This window comes from Salmo trutta, chromosome 29, assembly GCF_901001165.1.
Source record: "Salmo trutta chromosome 29, fSalTru1.1, whole genome shotgun sequence".
Lineage (NCBI taxonomy): Eukaryota > Metazoa > Chordata > Actinopteri > Salmoniformes > Salmonidae > Salmo > Salmo trutta.
The window spans coordinates 36488097-36509901 of record NC_042985.1 but is presented as its reverse complement, the minus strand read 5'-3'; the positions used below and the strand labels follow the sequence as shown (position 1 = coordinate 36509901).

The following is a 21805-nucleotide window of genomic DNA, read 5'->3' as shown; positions in this document are numbered from 1 at the left end:
TTGGCTGGGGCAGGCCTTTGAGGATGGTGTGTGTGAGAACACTAGTTAGGTATATGTGGCTTTCAGAGAAGGGGGATGTGCAAGTATTATTTTTTTTTCTTCAATGGAGATATGAGTCTTCTGTCTAGCAGGCGTTCTCTGAACTGTGTTTACGCTTCTGTCAAAGTAAAGGCGGCGCTAGTTCTGTGTGTTGACATTGGACTCTCCCCTTTTGCTCACAACAATACATTTATTTAACAAAATGCAATGCCAACGCTAGTCTCATACGCACACTTCCATCCGTATGGCCTTTATCAGCATTTACTATATGGCTGTGTTTTGCAGGAGCAGCAGGGCCCCCTTGAGGTCTGAAAGGGACATGGGACTTATGAACGCCATCGGTCTCCAGCCCCGTCACCCTACCCCCGTTGTGACCTCACAAGGCACACAGACACCCGTCCTACAGCTTCAGAATGCCGAAACACAGACTGACCGAGAGCCACAGGTTCCCAGCACCTCCCGGGCCTCCCAAGCAACAGACAGTACATCTACCTATATCTATACCTCTATCTCTCTCCCCCAATCCCTCCAGTATTTACCCTATCTACTAGATCTACAATGCCTTTGGAAAGTATTCAGACCCTTTGACTTTTTTTTACACATTTTGTTACTTTACAGACTTACTCTAAAATGGATTAAATAAATACAAATCCTCAGCAATCTACACACAATACCCCATAATGACAAAGTTAAAACAGGCTTTTCAAATGTTTTGCTAATTTATACAAATAAAAAAACAGAAACACCTTATTTAGGTAAGTATTCAGACCGTTTGCTATGAGATGTGAAATTGAGCTCAGGTGCACCCTTTTTCCATTGAACATCCTTGAGATGGTAAATTCAATTGATTGGACATGATTTAGAAAGGCACACACGTGTGTAAGGTCCCACGGGTGACAGGGCATGTCAGAGCAAAAACCAAGCCATGAGGTTGAAGGAATTGTCTGTAGAGCTCCTAGACAGGATTGTGTCAAGCCACAGATCTGGGGAAGGGTACCAAAAAAATGTATGCAGCATTGAAGGACCCCAAAAACACAGTGGCCTCCATCATTCTTAAATGGAAGAAGTTTGGAACCACCAAGACTTTTCCAAGACCTGGTCACCCGGCCAAACTGAGCAATTGGGGGAGTAGGGCCTTGGTCAGGGAGGTGACCAAGAACCCGATGGTCACTCAAACAGAGCTCTAGAGTTCTTCTGTGGAGATGGGAGAACCTTCCAGAAGGACAACCATCTCTGCAGCACTCCACCAATCAGGCCTTTATGGTAGTGGCCAGATGGAAGCCACTCCTCTGTAAAAGGCACATGACAGCCCACTTAGAGTTTTCCAAAAGGCACATGACAGCCTGCTTAGAGTTTTCCAAAAGGCACCTAAAGACTCTCAGACCATGAGAAATAATATTCTCTGGTGTGATGAAACCACGATTTAACTCTTTGGCCTGAATGCCAAGCATCACGTCTGGAGGAAACCTGGCACCATCCCTACTGTGAAGTGTGGTGGTGGCAGCGTCATGCTGTGGGGATGTGTTTCAGCGGCAGGGACTGGGAGACTAGTCAGATTTGAGGCAAAGATGAACGGAGCAAAGTACAGAGATCCTTGATGGAAACTTGCTCCAGAGTGCACAGGACCTCAGACTCAGGTGAAGGTTCACCTTCCTACAGGTCTACGACCCTAAGCACACAGCCAAGACAACGCAGGAGTGGCTTCGGGACAAGTCTCTGAATGTCCTTGAGTGGCTCAGCCAGAGCCCGGACTTGATCCCCATCAGACATCTCTGGAAATAGCTGTGCAGCGACGCTCCCCATCCAACCTGACAGAGCTTGAGAGGATCTGCAGAGAAGAATGGGAGAAACTCCCCAAATACATGTGTGCCAAGCTTGTAGCGTCATAACCAAGAAGTCTCGAGGCTGTAATCGCTTCCAAAGGTGCTTCAACAAAGTACTGAGTAATGGGTCTGAATACTTATGTAAATGTTATATTTCTGTTTTTTATTTTAAATGAATTAGCAAAAAAATCTAAACCTGTGTTTGCTTTGTCATTATGGGGGGGTGTGTGGATTTAGGAAAATGTTTAGAATAAGGCTGTAACCTAATAAAATGTGGAAAAAGTCAAGGGGTCTGAATACTTGCTGAAGGCACGGTACATCGTTTTCATAATACTGAGCTGTTCAACTATGTAATGTCTTAACAGGTAAGTCTGGTTAAATCACCATCAAATGAATCCCAGAACTATTTAATATTCTAAACACAATATGCAGAGAGCCCAAGGCTCCCCTCAGGCATATTGTAAGGACTTTCACAAATGAGTAATTGACAAATCTTCAGGATGATACTTTCATTAATTGAGCGAGTGAACTGTGGAAATCAGGTTCCATTTTACTGCACAACACAACAGTTTTTCTACAATGGCTTTTTTTTTCATTAACGGGGAATTTGTTCCTCGTTGCTGTCGGGAAATACAACCTGGCAAATTAGTAGCGTCATAATTTAATTAACTTTTCATGGAATCCTTTTCATTTGGCATTTAAGACTTAACCTAATTGCAATCAGTCTGAACAACCTCCTTGACCTCATTCCACACAGAGCAAAACAAAGACCTCAAAGGCATGCACTAAAGGCTTATACAGTACCTGGCAACAGGAAGCAAATACTTGTTTAGATAGAGGTACATTTCACAATTTTTCAACTTCATATTCATAATCTCCAGCACCACCCCAACATCAAAATACTGTATGTGAAAATGGCGTTTCTATATTTTGGGGTAAAAAAAGATAGAGGAAGATGGTGTGTTTCCAATGACATCATCAACCAATTAGTAGGTAATGCCTTCTCATAATTGGTTAAATTCACATGATGCACATCAATGATGTTGTTGGAAGTACGTATACTTCCTCTCTTTACTACAAAACAGAAATGTGGCATTTTCACACATGTTGATGTTGGGGTGGTGCTGCAGATAATCAATGTGAAGTAAAAAATAAAAAAAAGTTGCCCTTTAAGACACAAACCTCTTAATTGCCCTTGGCTCCTAAGTCAGGTGACGTGGATCATTACTTGTCTGTTGTCCCAGTGGTAATATAGCAATACCAATTACCCCCTATCTCTGCATTAACTGTCTTAGTAACAGATCACAGAAATAGATGTTGTGATATTGGGTCTCATCCAAAACCCGTCTCTCTTGGGGCACTGAAATATAATTTTCATTACTGTATCTTCATGTTTCCCAGTGGCACATCTGGGAACGTAAGTGCTATCGGAGAAAATGAGACCTGCATGGTCCACTTTTGTGTCTCTGGGCTTTTTAAGGTACTATCTGAAGGGGTTTAGACTCAATTTCATAAAGTCGATATCCACAAAGAGAGCACCAGAGTCCATTTTGGCTCAGCTGGAATGTTGTACACAATACATTATGTTGCGAGAGCATTAGCACAACTCCATTATACTAATTACAAATGAATGATTGAAACAATAAACACCTGGCGAGAAATTGAAAAAGAGCTCTCATGCCCAGCCTTTGCAATCGTATCTGGCACTTAACATTTATCTCTGTTTCTACTCCCCTATTGTTGTTGTTAATGTACCAATAACTGGTATAATGATTATATAGCATAGCAAGGGGATAGAGATCCACTGTATGTAGGAGTGTACTAACTGTACCTCACTTGAAACCAGTTCTGTCTGTGTGTGTGTGTGTGTGTGTGTGTGTGTGTGTGTGTGTGTGTGTGTGTGTGTGTGTGTGTGTGTGTGTGTGTGTGTGTGTGTGTGTGTGTGTGTGTGTGTGTGTGTGTGTGTGTTTATTCTGCCATGGTCCTCGTCATACAGGTTGAGCTATGAGAGGATTCTCTGACAGGTGTCCAGGATTTAGATGGTAATAAAGGTTGATTGCTTTGACTCCAACCCGCCGCCCTTCAAAAGTTGACTGCTCAGACTCCACTATTCTCCAGTGAAAATGTGCCTATTTCTTGAAGTGGAGTGCTGTCCTTCCTATTAAAAAAAACTAGAGTCACTCTTATATATATTGTTTTAAATGTATTTTTTGACCTTTATTTAACTAGGCAAGTCAGTTAAGAACAAATTCTTATTTACAATGACGGCCTACCCCAGCCAAACCCGGACGACGCTGGGCCAATTGTGTGCCGCCCTATGGGACTCCCAATCACGGCCGGGTGTGATACAGCCTGGATTCGAACCAGGGACTGTAGTGACGCCTCTTGCACTGAGTTGCAGTGCCTTAGGCCGCTGCGCCACTCGGAAGCCCAAATATATAAGAAACACTTAAGGAGGTGAAACACTAACGGAATCTTACGTGATATCTACTTCCTTACTCAAACCTGAAGTTGGGTTTCATAATATCTAATATTATCTGAAAAGGCAAAAAAAGAAACATCCTCTCGCTGTCAACTGTTTTATTTTCAGCAAATTTAACATGTGTAAATATTTGTATGAACATAAGATTCAACAACTGAGACAAACTGAAATAAGTTCTACGGACATGTGACTAACAGAAATGGAATAATTTTTATTTATTTATTTATTTATTTCACCTTTATTTAACCAGGTAGGCAAGTTGAGAACAAGTTCTCATTTACAATTGCGACCTGGCCAAGATAAAGCAAAGCAGTTCGACAACATACAACAACACAGAGTTACACATGGAGTAAACAACATACAGTCAATAATACAGTAGAAAAAAAAATAAGACTATATACAATGTGAGCAAATGATGTGAGATAAGGGAGGTAAAAGCAAAAAAATGCCATGGTGGCAAAGTAAATAAAGTATAGCAAGAAAAACACTGGAATGGTAGATTTGTAGTTTGAAGAAAGTTCAAAGTTCAAATATAAATAATATGGTGCAAAGGAGCAAAATAAATAAAATAAATAAATACAGTAGGGGAAGAGGTAGTAGTTTGGGCTAAATTATAGATGGGCTATGTACAGGTGCAGTGATCTGTGAGCTGCTCTGACAGCTGGTGCTTAAAGCTAGTGAGGGAGATAAGTGTTTCCAATTTCAGAGATATGCCCCTGAACAAAGGGGGGGGTCAAAATAAAAAGTAACAGTCAGTATCTGGTGTGGCCACTAGCTGCATTAAGTACAGCAGTGCATCTCCTCATGGACTGCACCAGATTTGCCAGTTCTTGCTGTGAGATGTTACACCACTCTTCCACCAAGGCACCTGCAAGGTCCTAGACATTTCTGGGGGGAATGGCCCTAGCCCTCACCCTCCGATCCAACAGGTCCCAGACTTGCTCAATGGGATTGAGATCCGGGCTCTTCGCTGGCCATGGCAGAACACTGACATTCCTGTCTGGCAGGAAATCACGCACAGAACGAGCAGTATGGCTGGTGGCATTGTAATGCTTGAGGGTCATGTCAGGATGAGCCTGCAGGAAGGGTACCACATGAGGGAGGAGGATGTCTTCCCTGTAACGCACAGAGATTGCCTGCAATGACAACAAGCTCAGTCCGATGATGCTGTGACACACTGCCCCAGACCATGATGGACCCTCCACCTCCAAATCAATCCCGCTCCAGAGTACAGGCCTCGGTGTAACGCCCATTCCATCAACGATAAATTAGAATCCGACCATCACCCCTGGTGAGACAGAACCGCGACTCGTCAGTGAAGAGTACTTTTTGCCAGTCCTGTCTGGTCCAGCGATGTTGCGTTTGTGCCCATAGGCGATGTTGTTGCCGGTGATGTCTGGTGAGGACCTCCCTTACAACAGACCTACAAGCCCTCAGTCCAGCCTCTCTCAGCCTATTGCAGACAGTCTGAGCACGGATGGAGGGACTGTGCGTTCCTGGTGTAACTCGGTCAGTTGTTGTTGCCATCCTTTACCTGCCCCGCAGGTGTGATGTTCGGATATGCCGATCCTGTGCAGGTGTTGTTACACGTGGTCTGCCACTACGAGGACGATCGGCTGTCCGTCCTGTCTCCCTGTAGCGCTGTCTTAGGCGTCTCACAGTACGGACATTGCAATTTATTGCCCTGGCCACATCTGTAGTCCTCATGCCTCCTTGCAGCATGCCTAAGGCACGTTCACGCAGATGATCAGGGACCCTGGGCATCTTTCTTTTGGTGTTTTTGAGAGTCAGTAGAAAGGCCTCTTTAGTGTCCTAAGTTTTCATAACTGTGACCTTAATTGCCTAACGTCTGTAAGCTGTTAGTGTCTTAACAACCGTTCCACAGGTGCATGTTCATTAAATGTTTATGGTTCATTGAACAAGCATGGGAAACAGTGTTTAAACCCTTTACAATGAAGAGCTGTAAAGTTAATTCATAAAAATCCAAATATCTTTGAAAGACAGGGTCCTGAAAAAGGGAAGTTTATTTTTTTTGCTGAGTTTATTATCCAAGCAGTTTTCAGAATGGTAGATGGACGTATTGTATGCAAGTTGTGTATTTGCCAATTTTCCCCTAAAATGATGGAGGTACAAAACACCACTATCAGGATGCCTAATATTACTCATCACAAAGAAAGGCTTTTAATGATTAAAACCTGAATTTATTAATCATAATATTATTGCTGTGGGTGGAAATTAACTGTAGGTCAAAATCGTTACGTCATAAATAGTCCCAACAAATGGACAACTATGCAATTGCATTTGCCTGTTTGCTCTGTTATACAATGAGCCTGGTGCAAAGGGAAGTTATATTTACGTATCATTCGGATCTGAATCATCCATCCACATACTGTGGGCTGGCTGGTTTGACTAATCAGCATCTCCATGGCTGTGATGCCTTAAGTGACTCTTCAGCCGCCCTCTCCAGCGCATGGCTGATGGAGTGTTGCCGTTGGGAGAGAGAGCAGGCATTGGGAACGCGCCTCCGCACATCCCATTGAATTCGTAACGGCACACTCCTCAGGCCCAACTCTTGTTCAGCGAGTTGAATTCAAACATTGCTCGACGTGTTCATTTGAAATGGATTAGCGGCACTGTTGTGAGAAGATGATCGCATTTTATGATTATAGAGTCACTACACACCTACAGTATTTATGCCTTGGCAGTCGAGCCTTTGTGCTTCAAATTACACCTGGCTCAAAGAACTCTCGGCATGACTCTTGCCCAGTGTCTTACTTTCACTTTTGTGTGAGGCCTAATGTGTCATTTTAGTTAAATCATTTTGATTTATCGTATTCCCCAAAGCCCGCTGTATTGAAGGATCCCCAAAAAAGAATCCAACCAGCACCTTTGTTACACCCACCCACCTGGAAAAGTGACTTTAGCCCATCTCCTGTTTGAGTCGAGTCCCCTCCAGCCAGCCAGACACCCTGCGTTTTGTGTAGAGGAGAGTGTTAAATACAAGGTGACACTTCCCACATGCTTTCATTAAGGCAGCGACACACCTCGGAGAGCCCTAATGTCCCGCTGGGGTCACGTAAATCAGCCGCCCTCAATTTGGCAGGACAGTGATAAAGCTAAAGCGCCCGAGTTGCATTATTAGGCCAAATTATAATTGATCCCACGGAGAGGGATAGGAGAGCCAGAGACACTATAGGAAATGCTCAGCGCTTCTCCTCCGATGTACCTATAGAGGCTGTGTCGTTACGGAGGCAGCTTTCCCTCAACACTTTCGGTATTTATGGGCCACGCTTGGGAGGTGACACAGGGCAAAGCAATAAAGGAGACGCTCTCTTACTCCACGTAAAGATGATTTAAATGGAGCCTCCCGCTGTTCGATGGGGATATGGAGAATAGACTAGATATTTGACTAATCTACAGTAGCAATAGAGGACGCCCAGGACTTAGCATTTACTATCAGGGTCCTCAAGAAACCTCTCCAGTTGAATGACTGTAAACTTTGTTTATTGAAAAGCTTGTAATTACACAGGTTATACATGTGTGGGGTGAAGGACTTCACATTTCTATGGTTTGAATGAGAATCATCTTAGATCTGAAACTTCCCCGTACAGTTTTTGTAATGTACATGGTTTCATTTCTTTGTGGTTAACCAACCAAGGCTCGTCTGTCATCTACTTATTAAGAGGAAGCGTCATTAAGATATGGGTGGAATCCATCACTGGAAACATCACTTCTAAGGCAAAAAAACCTTAAATGGATTTGTGTCTGTCAAGCTACTGTGGGAAAACCTCCACTCTAAAAAGGTTATGCAGTTCAGTTTGCAGGTGGACAGGTGACTGACACAGAGAGTGCTACTCGCGCAGCCTCTGGCCTTGTGGTGTCAAACAGTCAGATAGAATGCCACCCACTGACAGGTCTTATATCCAATTCCCTGATGCCATGCGAGTTTCAGTAGAATCCCCTAGCCTTGTCAGTCTCTGGTTTGATTGGATCTAGAGGTGAAAATAGTCATGCCAATATTCACCTTTGATGTCACAATCAGATATCCATGATTTTGGAGGTGTGAGAGAACATTTTACTAGTCCAATTTTATATACGAGGGACGTTTTAGCTTTATTTTTTTATTTTTTTACACACTCCTCACCCACTCTCCTCATCGGGAGACAGCAGCCACCCAATGGAGGCTTTCATCTCTCCACTTCGCAGATGGAGCAACAAAATACTGCACTAATCCGATTCCTCTCCCCCTCACTGAGACTAAACATTTCTTTAGGAAGCATGTTTGAGGGAAATGGTTCAACATAGCACAGGTTTCTCCTGAATTCTATTTACTCAGAGTAAATCTATATTTCTACAAATATATCATTGTACAGAGTACTACACTCCTTACCGATCTACAGTATCTCTTTTGAGGCATGTTTTTTTTTGGTACAGATCACCTTGAAGAATTCCCTTAATTCACAATGAGCTTGTTTTTGGAGGATTTTAATGAGTTTGAATGTTTACCTGGGTAAACAGTTGTAATCTGACTGGATGTAGTTTTTCTCTTACATGATGAACATAAGATTCTGTTGGTGTCACCAAGTCACGCATGTTTTCCAAAGTGTATAAAATGAAAAGCAAATGCATCTTCTCTCCCAGCGAACAAGGTCTCAACATGCGCTGTGTTTTATTTTCTTCCTCCCCAAGTCGGTGGACACGTAAGGGACCTTCATCCAGGCAGCAGCACAGAAATGGTGCCTGAGACGCCCCCTCACACACTGCAGGAGGATGGCGAGTCAGCCGAGGCCTTCACAGAGGCCAGCACCACCTTGGCTAACCCAGGTAACCTCATCCAGTCCTCCACACCTGATTCTCAGTGTAAATAGACTCTTATCTCAATTTGACTGGCATTTGTGGGATCATTTATATGCCACAAAATAGTGTTAAAAGTCAAGACAATCTTTGCCTGTGAGCAAAATAGCTGACAAATAGGAGACATAATGTAGCTCCAGGTGAGCCAAAGAGAACCCACGTCATGAGATCATCTCAATTCTATATCTATGATCGCAACACCATTCCACCACCACCACCATCATTAGCAAGACCAGTCAGTCCACAGGAGTGGTTGGCTGTGATAAATGAGTTTGGTCATTGTCTGAGGAGATTACCAGTACTCACTGTCTCCTTATCTCTGGGTTGGAGGAAACGGGGGGAGGATGCCTCCTTCCTCATATTCCCCCCTTCATTAATCCCATGAATGGCCTCTCCCTTGTAGGGGCAGCAGAGCATTATTATGGCTGCGATTATTACAACCTAGTTGTCGACGCGCGCACACGCACATGATCTATAGACCACAAATTATCGTCATTTGTGTATTGAATACAGCAGCCATAAATTGTGGAGTGGATGTGACTGTTGCCAGCAAACATGGTGTGAAAAATAAAGGTGGTGATTATGATATTGTACATAGTAAACAGTAGCTCTTTTGAATGTTTTTCCAATGTACAGTAGTAGCCCCATCCATAAGAATAATGGAACTGCCAGGGCCACTGTCCTGCTGGCACACCCAGTGGTATTCTGCTGATTAACTGTGTAATACCGTTGTTCACAAACTTTTATGGTTGCTTGGAGCCCAATTCAAATGAAGAACAACAACAACATACAGCCTGTGTTTACTCTTCCAAATTTACACATTTCATTCTCCAACAATTTAAGTGCCTGACAAAAACACCAATGCAGATACCCCGTTTTCAATAGAAGGGACAGCCATACGTACAATAATACATTTAAAAATAAATAAATACTATGTTCATATCCTGAATGCCTGAAGTTTTGGATGCTAAAGTTGCAGTGTTTCCACCTTACAGTACCGCCCTTGTTTATTTTTCCTCTGTGTGCTTCTGACTGGGGCTTTGTTTTTGACACAAATTACATTATGAATTTCTTTTCAGAGTCCCAGGAGAGTTCGTGACTGACAGATAACACACAGTACTGTGATCTGTCAGTCTGGCTTCTCCATGCATCGCTAGAGGCCGCCTACTGACTCTCTCATTTTCAGTCTCCGCATCACATTAAGTGCGATTGCAAAGCATTTAGGCCGCTGACGTTCCCTCAGTAATCTTCATATACATTTTATTTTGCCTGTAGCGGAATATAAAAAATGTTTTAATGGGTATTAACAGCCAATCATGTTGTGGCAAAGCCAAATAACCATGTGTACTTGACAGGTAGATGTAACACTGAGTTGCACCATGTTCATACTTCACGGATGTTACAGTACACAGCTGTCTAGTTTCAAAGATTTATTTGGCTGCACTTCCTCCGAGATGTTGCTTAATATATTTTTTTAGGCTCGTAAAATAATATTTGATTTCCTTTCAGTAGGTGATTGGGATAAGTTGAACTCTACACCAACAGCAGCTGCCTGAGTAATATGATTACAGTATGTGGTATTATAGTAGGGGCTGGATGCTAGAGCAGGCTGGTATTGCTGTTTTAGGAGTGGCTTAATCCAGGCTAGTTGGACACTAAGACATTTAGCCAGCCTTGTAAGTAACTATATTCTTCCCCTGTCAGGTAATGTGGGCTTCATTAGGGCTAGCGCTACGGCTAACGCAGATATCACCGTGCCATGCCAAATCGCAGAGAAGAGGCCCACTTCAATCACGTCATGCTTGCCACTTCCACCTTCCCTCAAATAGTTTATACTGTCTGGTTACATTTATGGAGGGAGTTTCTCAAATGCCAAGCAGAGGACATGCATCTGTGTAGAAGTGGAAATTGTTTTCGTTTTTCATGTGTGTATTGTAGTTAGGCGCAAACAACATGTTGAGCAAGTAGAACATTGCGAAGTAAATCCAACATTGAGGAAATTAATGGAACCAAGTGACCAACTACAACCTATTGAAGCTGTTTCTGCTGTATGTTTAACAAAGCTCTCCGTGTCTTTTCCTCCTCTCCCCAGGGGAATCTCAAGATCAGGGCAGTGGGGAGGACGCCGTTTCTCGGCTCCGCAGGCTGATCGCCGAGGGTGGTATGACGGCCGTGGTCCAGAGGGAGCAGAGCACCACCATGGCCTCCATGGGTAGCTTCGGTAACAACATCATCGTTAGCCACCGCATCCACCGCGGCTCCCAGACTGGGACAGAGGCTCAGGATGGGGGCAGAGACACTCAGGGCAGGGGTCAGGGTCTCGGTGGAGGTGGTTGGACGTCCTTCTCTCCATCCCACCGCGGCACTCTGTCGTTCACAGAGCCCACCTCCCGTATTCTGACCCACCACAGCATGCAGCTGGGCGAGAGCTCAGGCTTCCTGTTAGAGCCCTCTGGGGCCCATAGCCGAACCGTAGCACCTCTCCCCTCCCAGTACATCACAGTCTCTTCTCATCTCAGCCCTCAGGGGCCCATTGGGGTGGAGGAGGGGACCGATGGGACCCCTATGGACACAGACGATGCGTTTGAGGGTGTGGGACTTGTCGACGATCTAGATCTACACTTGCCCTCTGCTTCCTCCTCCTCTTCTTCAACCCTGTCCCCTGTTGTCTCCCCTCTTGACAACAACTTCAGCGCCAGTTACCATGGAGACCCCTACAGTCGATAGATGGTCATGATCTCTACCTAGAAGACTCTCCTCCTTCTAGCCTTATTACATTGACTACTGGTTTTTCTGGAGGCTTTCGAAACCCGACAATGAAATTAGGCACTTAAAACTTCATCCCACTCCTCCATTGCCTGTTCAGTTTTCTATCCAATAGTAGGCTGGATGAGACCTATCTTCAACCTAGGATTAGGCTCGGTCTCTTTCTTGGATGTGGTGTTCCTTTGCGTGCCCTGACCACTTTCAGACTTTTGTCATTGCCTAATTGAGAGCAAGAATCCAAAGCTACAGTTTGACCATTCCATCGGAGAGAGGTGGACCTGAATGACTCTTTTACAATCAGGGTTCAGATGGGTGGTTTTCGAATGCCACCTGGGACCAAATTCCATGATCAAATTGCAACGTTCTTCAAAACGTGTTAAGACTCTGCCCCTTGCTCACTGTTAGCAAGATGCTGGTATAGTAGAAGCACATTTTATGATTCTGTCTATAAGTTATATTTATTGTGTGTGAAAGAGGATGTTCTATGTCACCCTTGGTAGTTACAAAATGTTTCATTCTAGTCGTTATGGTTGATTAGTGGTTTGCAAAGATGTAGTTGACCCAAGATAACTATGAATCTCTTGTACTACATAGGAGAGCATTACATTACAGAGTAGAATTTAGGGAGACCAATTCCACAATATGCTACTCCAAATATGAGCGATGTTCGTTATTATCGCTGTGCGCTGTTAATGACAAAATAATTCCAGACTTATTTTTTTGCTGATTTATGATATCATAATCACCTTCTCATTTAGACTTCTTTTGAACACATTGATAATGCCTAACTGATAAACAGCCCGTTTTTGATTTGTAAAGTTCAAATAGAGTATTGTCTAGTGCAGGTATTCCCATACTGGGGGTACCCCTGGGGGGTACACACAATGCCGTCGGGGGTACGCCAAATAATTTCTTTATTTTAAAACAGTACATTTATATTTTCCAATGGGGCTATACATTTGGGTGAGGTTTTTTTCTCACCTGAGTAGCCTCGTTTCACTGCCAAAAATAAAATTAAACCATCTAGTGTTCAGCGAAATAACAACACAATGTCAAATACAAGTAGCCTAGTCAAATAATTAACATCCAATCACATTAACCGTTACTCTCTCGCGGGAAACCTTCACTCTTGCGCAGACATTTTAGAAACGAAACATGACCATTTGAAAAATAAGCCACGGGAGTTTTTTGAGCGAGAATAAAGACGACTTTCAAGTAGTAAGACATGTACAGCTGGATGAGTCAACAGACGTGGCGGGCCTGGCACAGCTCCTGGTATATGTCTGTTACGTTTATGGGGGGTCAATTAAGGTAGACATTCTCTTCTGCAAACCACTGGAAACCAGGACAACATGAGAGGATATGTTTAAAGTACTGGACAGCTTTGTGACATCAAATGGACTTTGGTGGTCAAGATGTTGGTATCTGTACTGATGTAGCAAAAGCCATGACAGGGAGACATAGTGGAATGGTAACGCGCGTGCAAGCAGTTGCTCCCGACGCCACTTGGGTACACTGCAGCATCCACCGAGAGGCTCTTGCTGCCAAGGGAATGCCTGACCGCTTGAAAGACGTTTTGGACACTACAGTGAAAATGGTTAACTTTGTTAAAGCAAAGCCCCTGAACTCTCGTGTATTTTCTGCATTATGCAATGATATGGGCAGCGACCATGTCACGCTTTTACAACATACAGAAGTGCGCTGGTTATCAAGGGGCAAAGTATTGACAAGTTTTTTTGAATTCAGAGACTAGCTTACATTTTTCTTTACTGACCATAATTTTCACTTGTCTGAACGTTTGCACGATGACGAGTTTCTCACACGACTGGCCTATCTGGGTGATGTTTTTTCTCACCTGAATGATCTGAATCTAGGATTACAGGGACTCTCCGCAACTATATTCAATGTGCATGACAAAATTGAGGCTATGATTAAGAAGTTGGAGCTCTTCTCTGTCAGCATTAACAAGGACAATACACAAGTCTTTCCATCATTGTATGATTTTTTGTGTGCAAATGAACTCAAACTTACGGACAATATCAAATGTGATATAGCGAAGCACCTGAGTGAGCTGGGTGCGCAATTACGCAGGTACTTTCCCGAAACGGACGACACAAACAACTGGATTCGTTATCCCTTTCATCCCCTGCCTTCAGTCCACTTACCGATATCTGAACAAGAGAGCCTCATCGAAATTGCAACAAATGGTTCTGTGAAAATGTTATTTAATCAGAAGTCACTGCCAGATTTCTGGACAGGGCTGTGCTCAGAGTTTCTTGCCTTGGCAAATCGCGCTGTTATTAAGACACTGGTGCCCTTCGCAACCACATACCTATGTGAGATTGGATTCTCCAACATTGCAGAGTTATGTGCATCCTTTCAAGCACACCATTCTCATTAACCTGTGGTGAGTTCTTCACAATTTTTGATGAACAAATAAGGTTTTATATGTAAGATGGCTAAATAAAGAGCAAAATTATTGATTATTATTTTTTGTGCCCTGGTCCTATAAGAGCTCTTTGTCACTTCCCACGAGCTGGGTTGTGACACAAACTCACACTCATTCTTATGTTTAATAAATGTATAGTGTGTGTGTGTGTGTGTGTGTGTGTGTGTGGCAGGCTTACAATGATGGCAAAACACAACATTTGAGAGTGCGCTGACCCTGGTGCTAGAGGGGGTACGCAGCTGGAGGTTGAATGTTTGAAGGGGTACGGGACTATAAAAAGTTTGGGAACCACTGGTCTAGCGCGTCACAATATCTCAACCATATCGTTGATGGCAAATATTGCCGATATTCGAGATTTGTCATAATATTAAGCCAAACCGAGTAGCATTACAAGATGTTGCTACCAGAGTGTTGCCAGAAAATATCGTTACCCTTTCCTCCCCAGTGTAATGCCTGTATCAGGTGTACAGTATGCAGTTGGATGTGTGTGCAACACTGGTTCATCTGTTCCATAAAAGAAAACTAACATTCATCATGATTACTTATGTATTTAAAAGGTTGATTTAATAATAACAGGGTACAGTACACATGTGCTACCAGCGTTTAGATCATGAGCCCTAGATCCGCAGCCTCATAACTTCCGAACTTGTCTTGAAACACCCAAATGCTGTGCCAAGTATTTGAAGTGAAGCATTTTGACAATGGTGTAACTCTTCTACGCTGTCAAACTGTCACCCCATGACTTGTGACGGCTGTCTTTTTATACAGTATGATTCCTTCTCTAGATCCGCTGTGGTATGTTGAGCCCAGTCATCTAAGGCTAACTGGAATTTGAAAAAAAGGAGATACTACATAATGTGTTGTACATCCAGAAGGCTCTCTTTAAAATGGCCAGTTTGCCTCCCACTAGCTGCCCCGGTGCCTTGTGGGTTGTGTTGTTGTGACAGAGAGACAGTTGGAGGTGCACAGGGGTGATGATGCGTATAGCATTCCGAGTCACCACAGGGGCAAAGCTCTCTAGGTTGAATGGACTTTGTCCTTCAAACAGCTTTGTCAGGTCTTAGTCCTTTTTAAAATTGGTTTGTCAATCAGCAGTAATCTGCAACAACAACAAAAATGTACACTTTATTTATTGTTTTTCCTAGCAAGGTGGTGGGTTTTGACAGTGAAATAAACTGTGTTGAATTAATGAATTTGGAACAGCTTACTGCAGCTCCATGGTGAGTGGGTTACTTTTTTGATCTTTCGATGTGAAATGTTATTGCATTACGAACAGGTTTTTGTCTCTCAGCCACTGTTGGTCCAGCCAACTGGCAGTGCTTATTGCTCTCTCAAAAGTATATTGTGATTGTATCTGTTGAGTTTATTTATGTTTTAGAAAGATAATGGTTCTAGAAGAAGATATGCCAACTTATTAAGCAATAACGTAAGGTTGATCATATTTTTTTCATACAAACTCACCAGTTGCAGTAGTCATGTGATCCTTGCCGCAGCAACTGTCCGTCACTGTTGTTCAGATCACTTCTAGGAGATCAATGCACCATTTTGTCGGTTCATATGCTGATCTTACTACAAACATCTTCAGAAATTGTCATTGTCAAAAAGATAAATATATTTTGTTGTTCATTGTTTATCCTGAAATTGTTTTATCTTCCCAGTGTTTTCCTATACTGTATGACTGACCATTCACTTGTACAATGCCGATCTTCATTTTAATTTGTCCTCGATTAAGGGGTCCCATTATGGCTTGTAATGACTCCTGTAAGGTTATGGTAAATACTAGATTACCCCTCATAGCATCAGAGTCTGAGTGAAATTAGATTTGGACAAATATATGCTTGTTGTTCAAGCATTAATGTGTTTAATGTTAGCGTATGATCCATGAGACACAAATACCCTTCTGAATTTCTACAAAAATAATCAGTTTACAACCACTTCTAACTGTCGACCCTTGGAAAGAGCAGAAGACCGGTGGCTCATTTACAGTGCTTGGGTTGGGATATCGGAGTGATCTGGGAAGGAGTACAAAGGGGTGGAATGGGATACAGTGTTTGCGACAGACAAACCAAGAGACCCATCAGGCATCAGAATGGTTCAGGCTAACCCAGATCTGTCAGACTCTCTGCTCCTGAAAAGATCCCCCCTCCCCTTTGGAAACTGGAGCAGACAGCTGACACAGTTTTCTTTTGTTTCCCCCTTTTTTTATTTCTTTTTGAGCACACTTATTTCATGTTTTTGTTGTTTTTTGGTTTTTGAACTTGTGGAATTTTACTGTTTTCTGTTGTATTTGAAGAGAATATGATTGACTGCATTCTAGTGTCCTTGTTGGTCAGGAGGATAATGGAAAGGATGGGTTTTAAACAGAAGACGGGAGCTTACAGTGGCTTCATGGTGACTGTTGGGTGAGATGGAGAGAATTTGAGCAGTAGAGCTGAACGCTGATCTCTGTGGGTTCCAGTCCTGCTGGGTTTTAAAGTGGGAGAAAAGCAGTGAGTGAAACAGCAGCGTTGGATTTGGCCACCTTGACGCTCATACAGCACTGTGTTAGATAAGCTCATCTGTTTCAGCTTTCACCTTCTATCTGTGCTCTTTATTACTCAGTTCACCAACATACAATAATCAGCAACTTGTGTATCAATTCAATCAAGACCATAGTTAAATAGTGTAACTACAGTATATACAGTAGATATCTCCACATACAGTTCTCCATTTTTTCTCTCAATCACTTTCCACAGCCAAGGACGTTTTGAGACTTCCAGGGTTTTTATTTTCTGTGCAATTTAAGGGCAATATGTAATCACATTACATACTCAACAGATTTAGTTATACTGCTTTACACTGACCACATAACAATAATCAAACTGCACAACTGTTCACAGATCATCACAAAATCATTGTAAAGACATTACACTGCAATATTTTCGTACAGGTGATATTCACATGTTTGTGCTTCAGAATAAAAATGTCTGTGACCTTCTGGATATGATTGAAATTTGGATCAAATCTGTTTATTTTTTTATATATTTGTAAGTCAGAAATGTGTTTATAAAATGAGTTTCCTAAACAATTACTTTATGGGAAATCCTAAAGGTCACGAGTGTATTTCTTCTGTTGTCACTGACTCACCATAGTGTCTTTTTCTCACATTTATCAGTATGTGATCTGCTGAGTGTACGTGAACTAAACAAGGAAGTGTCTTCAGTGGACCTGTTTTTTTCTTTGTATGGCATTGTGATTTGAAGGGTTTTCTATCTACTTTAAAGGGTAAAATACAGTATATTACAGTAGTCGATGTGCAACTAAGTGCTGTGGGAACACCAAAGATCCTAGAAAATGTGTTGATCATAAACAAATAAAAATACAAATGTAAAACCTAAAACAATAAATGTTTCTTTTTTTCTCAAGGGTGAAATGTGATATCATACATTTTACTTCCATCCACTGTGCTGGTAAGAAGTGGTGCTGTTATGACTTGTTTGAAACCTTGTCAGTGTCTCCGACTTGCTATTTTACAGTATGAGAATTAAGAGAATTTCTTATAAATAATGCATTAATTGATTGCATAACAGCAACATATCCTGCCAGCTGTTTATAATCCTGGAACATTTTGTATTCAGTCATTTGAAAAATACAATGTCATTGGGGGCAGTCATGTTCACAGTACAGAATACTGTGCACAGGATCTCCAAGACTGACCTCCTGCTCTTGAGAGCTTGGACCTAGTGGTAACATTGGATGGAAATAAGGATCTTTCTACGGATATTTTTGCTTCCTCCCTTTTATTTTTATCACATCTTTGTGGGTTTATTCATGGAAAATGGTTCCGGTAAACAACCCACATCCCCTCCTACAGAAATACTCACTATTGGCCAGCAAAGCCAGGCCTTGAGCAAAAATAACGAGAGCAATCAAAATGAACAAATATTAGGATTGTTTTCCGCTTGGGGGTTTTCATGTCTTCCAGAAATCATTTGCTTCTTGAGAATTACGTTTTTTTTTTATCATGGAACTGCATCCTTATTTGTAAAAAAAAAAAAAAAAGAACCATTTCTAATCTGCTGAATTATTCATATTTTATTGATAACTACTCAGGGGAGATATAGAATCATTGGATTCCTCGCTGTCGCTGCTCTGCTGTATCAGATCTGACCAAAAGGTCCCACAATGATCTGACACATGGACTCCCTGGGGGTTTAAAGAGGTTGAGCTTTATCTAGTGTTGGCCCACCTGAACAACTGAGGGTGTATGTGTTTACACTAGAGATGAAGATTCAGACCGTTGCAAAGAGGAAGAGGGAAAACAAAAACAAAGCCGTGCCTCTATATTAACTGAGATAATTACATAACGGTGTAAATGGATAGAAATTAGAACTGGGAAATTGATGAAAGCATTGCACTTAACTTTAGAAATTACCCTGGAGAGTGCTGCTGGGAGTGACTGAGGACCTGGTACAGCTGAGCAAGTGGTTGGCTACAGGGCCAGTCTGATTGCCCATACAATCCCTCCCTTTGCCCCTGTCAATGTTGCTGAGGTGGAGTAGGCAAAGAACCGCGAATTTACATAACTACAGTATGGTCCTCTGTGTATGGATACTCCCTCTTAAGCACCTACACAGACTAGCCTCTGAACCAGTGCAATCATCAGAATATTCAGTCCGATAGGTGGCGGAACTAATTGGATACTAGAGCTTAAGTTAAAGCACTCGTGTGGCAGTAGCCATCTTCCAGCCCCAAAATGTTCTCCCAGGAGTCCAACTCTGAGTTGCGGTCCATCTGCAGTGGCTGCTCATGTTCTTGACGAGGAGAGGCTTCAGTGGGGGAGTCGATGTGTTTAATTGTATGTCAGGTGCTCTGGGGAAATACTGCCACAAAGTAAGATGTTTTTAGGAGAGAAAGAGAGAAAGGCCTCCCACTTTTATTTCCTCTCTTCTTTTGTCTGCCTCCTTTCCCTGTTGCTCTCTCCAGCCAAGTTTTTCTTCTCCCTCCCTCGCCCTCTTCCTTCCCACCTCCCCCCCCACTCTGTTCCACAGATGCTCTCTTTCCTCCCTCTCATCACCCCACCCATGGTCTCCACTCCCATTATTTCTGCATGCCCCTCCGCCCCCCCTGCCGTGTCTCCTGTGAATAAGAGTCTGGCACTTCAGTGTTGGAGGCCCTGTCACTTCAAAGCAATGCTTTTAATTAATCCAATTTGGTGAGAGGCAGTTCTAGGAGTGCACCTACCGTTCAGGAGAGAGGGTAGCAGGATGGATGACGGGTGTCCTCAGAAGTGGTATGGGGGAAAAAAGCCATTACCCATACTCCACTCCATAAGTGGGGCCTGGGGACATTCGGGTGAACTCTTCACTTCGCGTGTCTGTAAAGACACCAGGTACTTGCACTACTTTAGTAATCGATCTGTGTGTCTTATCTTTAATGAGTTCATGCTTATAATCATGCATCACCACGTGCTCAAGTAACGCATGCAACCTGCAAATGTGCAAATAACGAATTAGGCCAACATACACATTTCATAGGAAGACTATGGAGACCACAACGTGCTTGACTGTCTTTTAGCCTCGAATCCCCTCATAATGAATAAACTGTTGGAACAAAAAAAAAGCTTGATGCAAAATATATCAGCACTGTCCCAGTTCCTAAATACTCCCCTTGTGGTTAAATTGGGGCACATTTTTTTTTAGCAGAGTAAACATGAAGACAGAAAACCGCTTTAGGACTTTTAAATGGGTGTGGAGTTTGTCTTAGAAACAAACACACACACACACCAGCTGGCTTCGGTGCAGCTATGTTGTTGCTGGAAGAAGAAGAAATGCTGTAAAAGCTGCACCACTAAATGTCTACTACTACTACAGTCGTGGCCAAAGGTTTTGAGAATGACAAATATTAATTTTCACAAAGGCTGCTGTCTCAGTTTGTATGATGGCAATTTGCATATACTCCAGAATGTTATGAAGAGTGGTCAGCTGAATTGCAATTAATTGCAAAGTCCCTCTTTGCCGTGCAAATGAACTGAACCCCCCCCCAAAAAAGTCCACTGCATTTCAGCCCTGCCACAAAAGGACCAGCTGACATCATGTCAGTGATTCTCTCGTTAACACAAATATGAGTGTTGACGAGGACAAAGCTGGAGATCACTCTGTCATGCTGATGTAATTGTCAATAAAAGCCTTTAACACTTATGAAATGCTTGTAATTATACCATTATACCATAGTATATATTCCATAGTAACAACTGACAAAAATATCTAAAGACACAGAAGCAGCAAACTTTGTGGAAATTAATATTTGAGTCATTCTCAAAACTTTTGGCCACGACTGTACATGGAAAATTGAGCAGCAGGAGTAGTCAGTGATTGTTCCTGATTCATTTTCATTGTCCTCACACAACTAGGAGCAGTAAAATATGACACAGCAAAACCCTCTCATAATGTTCTGCTGAATCATTGTTATCTTCCCAATACATGAACTATCACAGAGCACTGAGGTTTTGGTGAGATTAATTGTTAATGGTCTGTTGAGAGTAGAGGTCCATTATCTTATTCTCTCTCTCTCCTATGCATTCAAGTTTATCTGCTTTGTTAAATTAGTCAATATTCCCTCTAGCTTCACATTGTGATTTTGATGTAATAAGTGTGTTTTAGTGTTGTATGAATTACTGTACGTAATAAAAGGACACAAACCATAGTCACTAATACATTTGTGCTGAAGAAATGAAGGTTATTGTGCAACAATAACAGGGGTAGAGCATGCTATGTACCAGTGGAGGCTGGTACATAGACTTGAAAAATTGAAGAGGATGGGCGACCCACGGTATAGGCGCGGATCGCACGGAGATGACAAAGTGTGTTCCAAAAATCGTCAAAGACTATTTTAACCTAAAGCATTTAATAATGACATTTACAGTACAATATTATGGGGAATGAGAAGGCCACTTACACAATTGGAAAGGGATCACAGCAGTGCTTGAATGAGGGTATGAGGCATGAGTTGAGGTGTTCAGAGGCTTGACCAGTGCAGGACAGGATTTGACTGGGAAGACAAAAAAGCAATAACACAACACACTGCATAGTTAGCCAAAAGAGATAAGAATGAGTTAGTCCAAGCAAGGAGTGAAATGATTGTGTAATAATGTGTTTGTGAATGTGATTGACTACAGTTAAAGTCAGCAGTTTACATACACCTTAGACAAATACATTTAAACTCAGTTTTTCACAATCCTGACATTTAATCCTAGACAAAATTCCCTGTCTTAGGTCAGTTAGGATCAGCGCTTTATTTTAAGAAAGTGAAATGTCAGAATAATAGTAGAGAGAATTATTTATTTTAGCTTTTATTTCTTTCATCACATTCCCAGTGGGTCCGAAGTTTACATGCACTCAATTGGTATTTGGT

At 42.4% G+C, this 21805-nt stretch overlaps 1 protein-coding gene across 3 annotated transcripts in view; it reads left to right on the top strand.

The window, feature by feature from the left end:
* The window catches only part of LOC115167530 (activating molecule in BECN1-regulated autophagy protein 1), a 94616-nt gene extending 82038 nt beyond the window's left edge, over positions 1-12578 (top strand). For all 3 annotated transcript variants that reach the window (XM_029722021.1, XM_029722022.1, XM_029722020.1), the window contains exons 17-19: positions 325-521; positions 9034-9168; positions 11291-12578. In XM_029722021.1, the coding sequence (XP_029577881.1) occupies positions 325-521; positions 9034-9168; positions 11291-11925 (967 nt within the window). In that variant the 3' untranslated portion in view covers positions 11926-12578. The remainder of the gene's footprint in view (positions 1-324; positions 522-9033; positions 9169-11290) is intronic.
* Positions 12579-21805: the final 9227 nt, after the last annotated feature.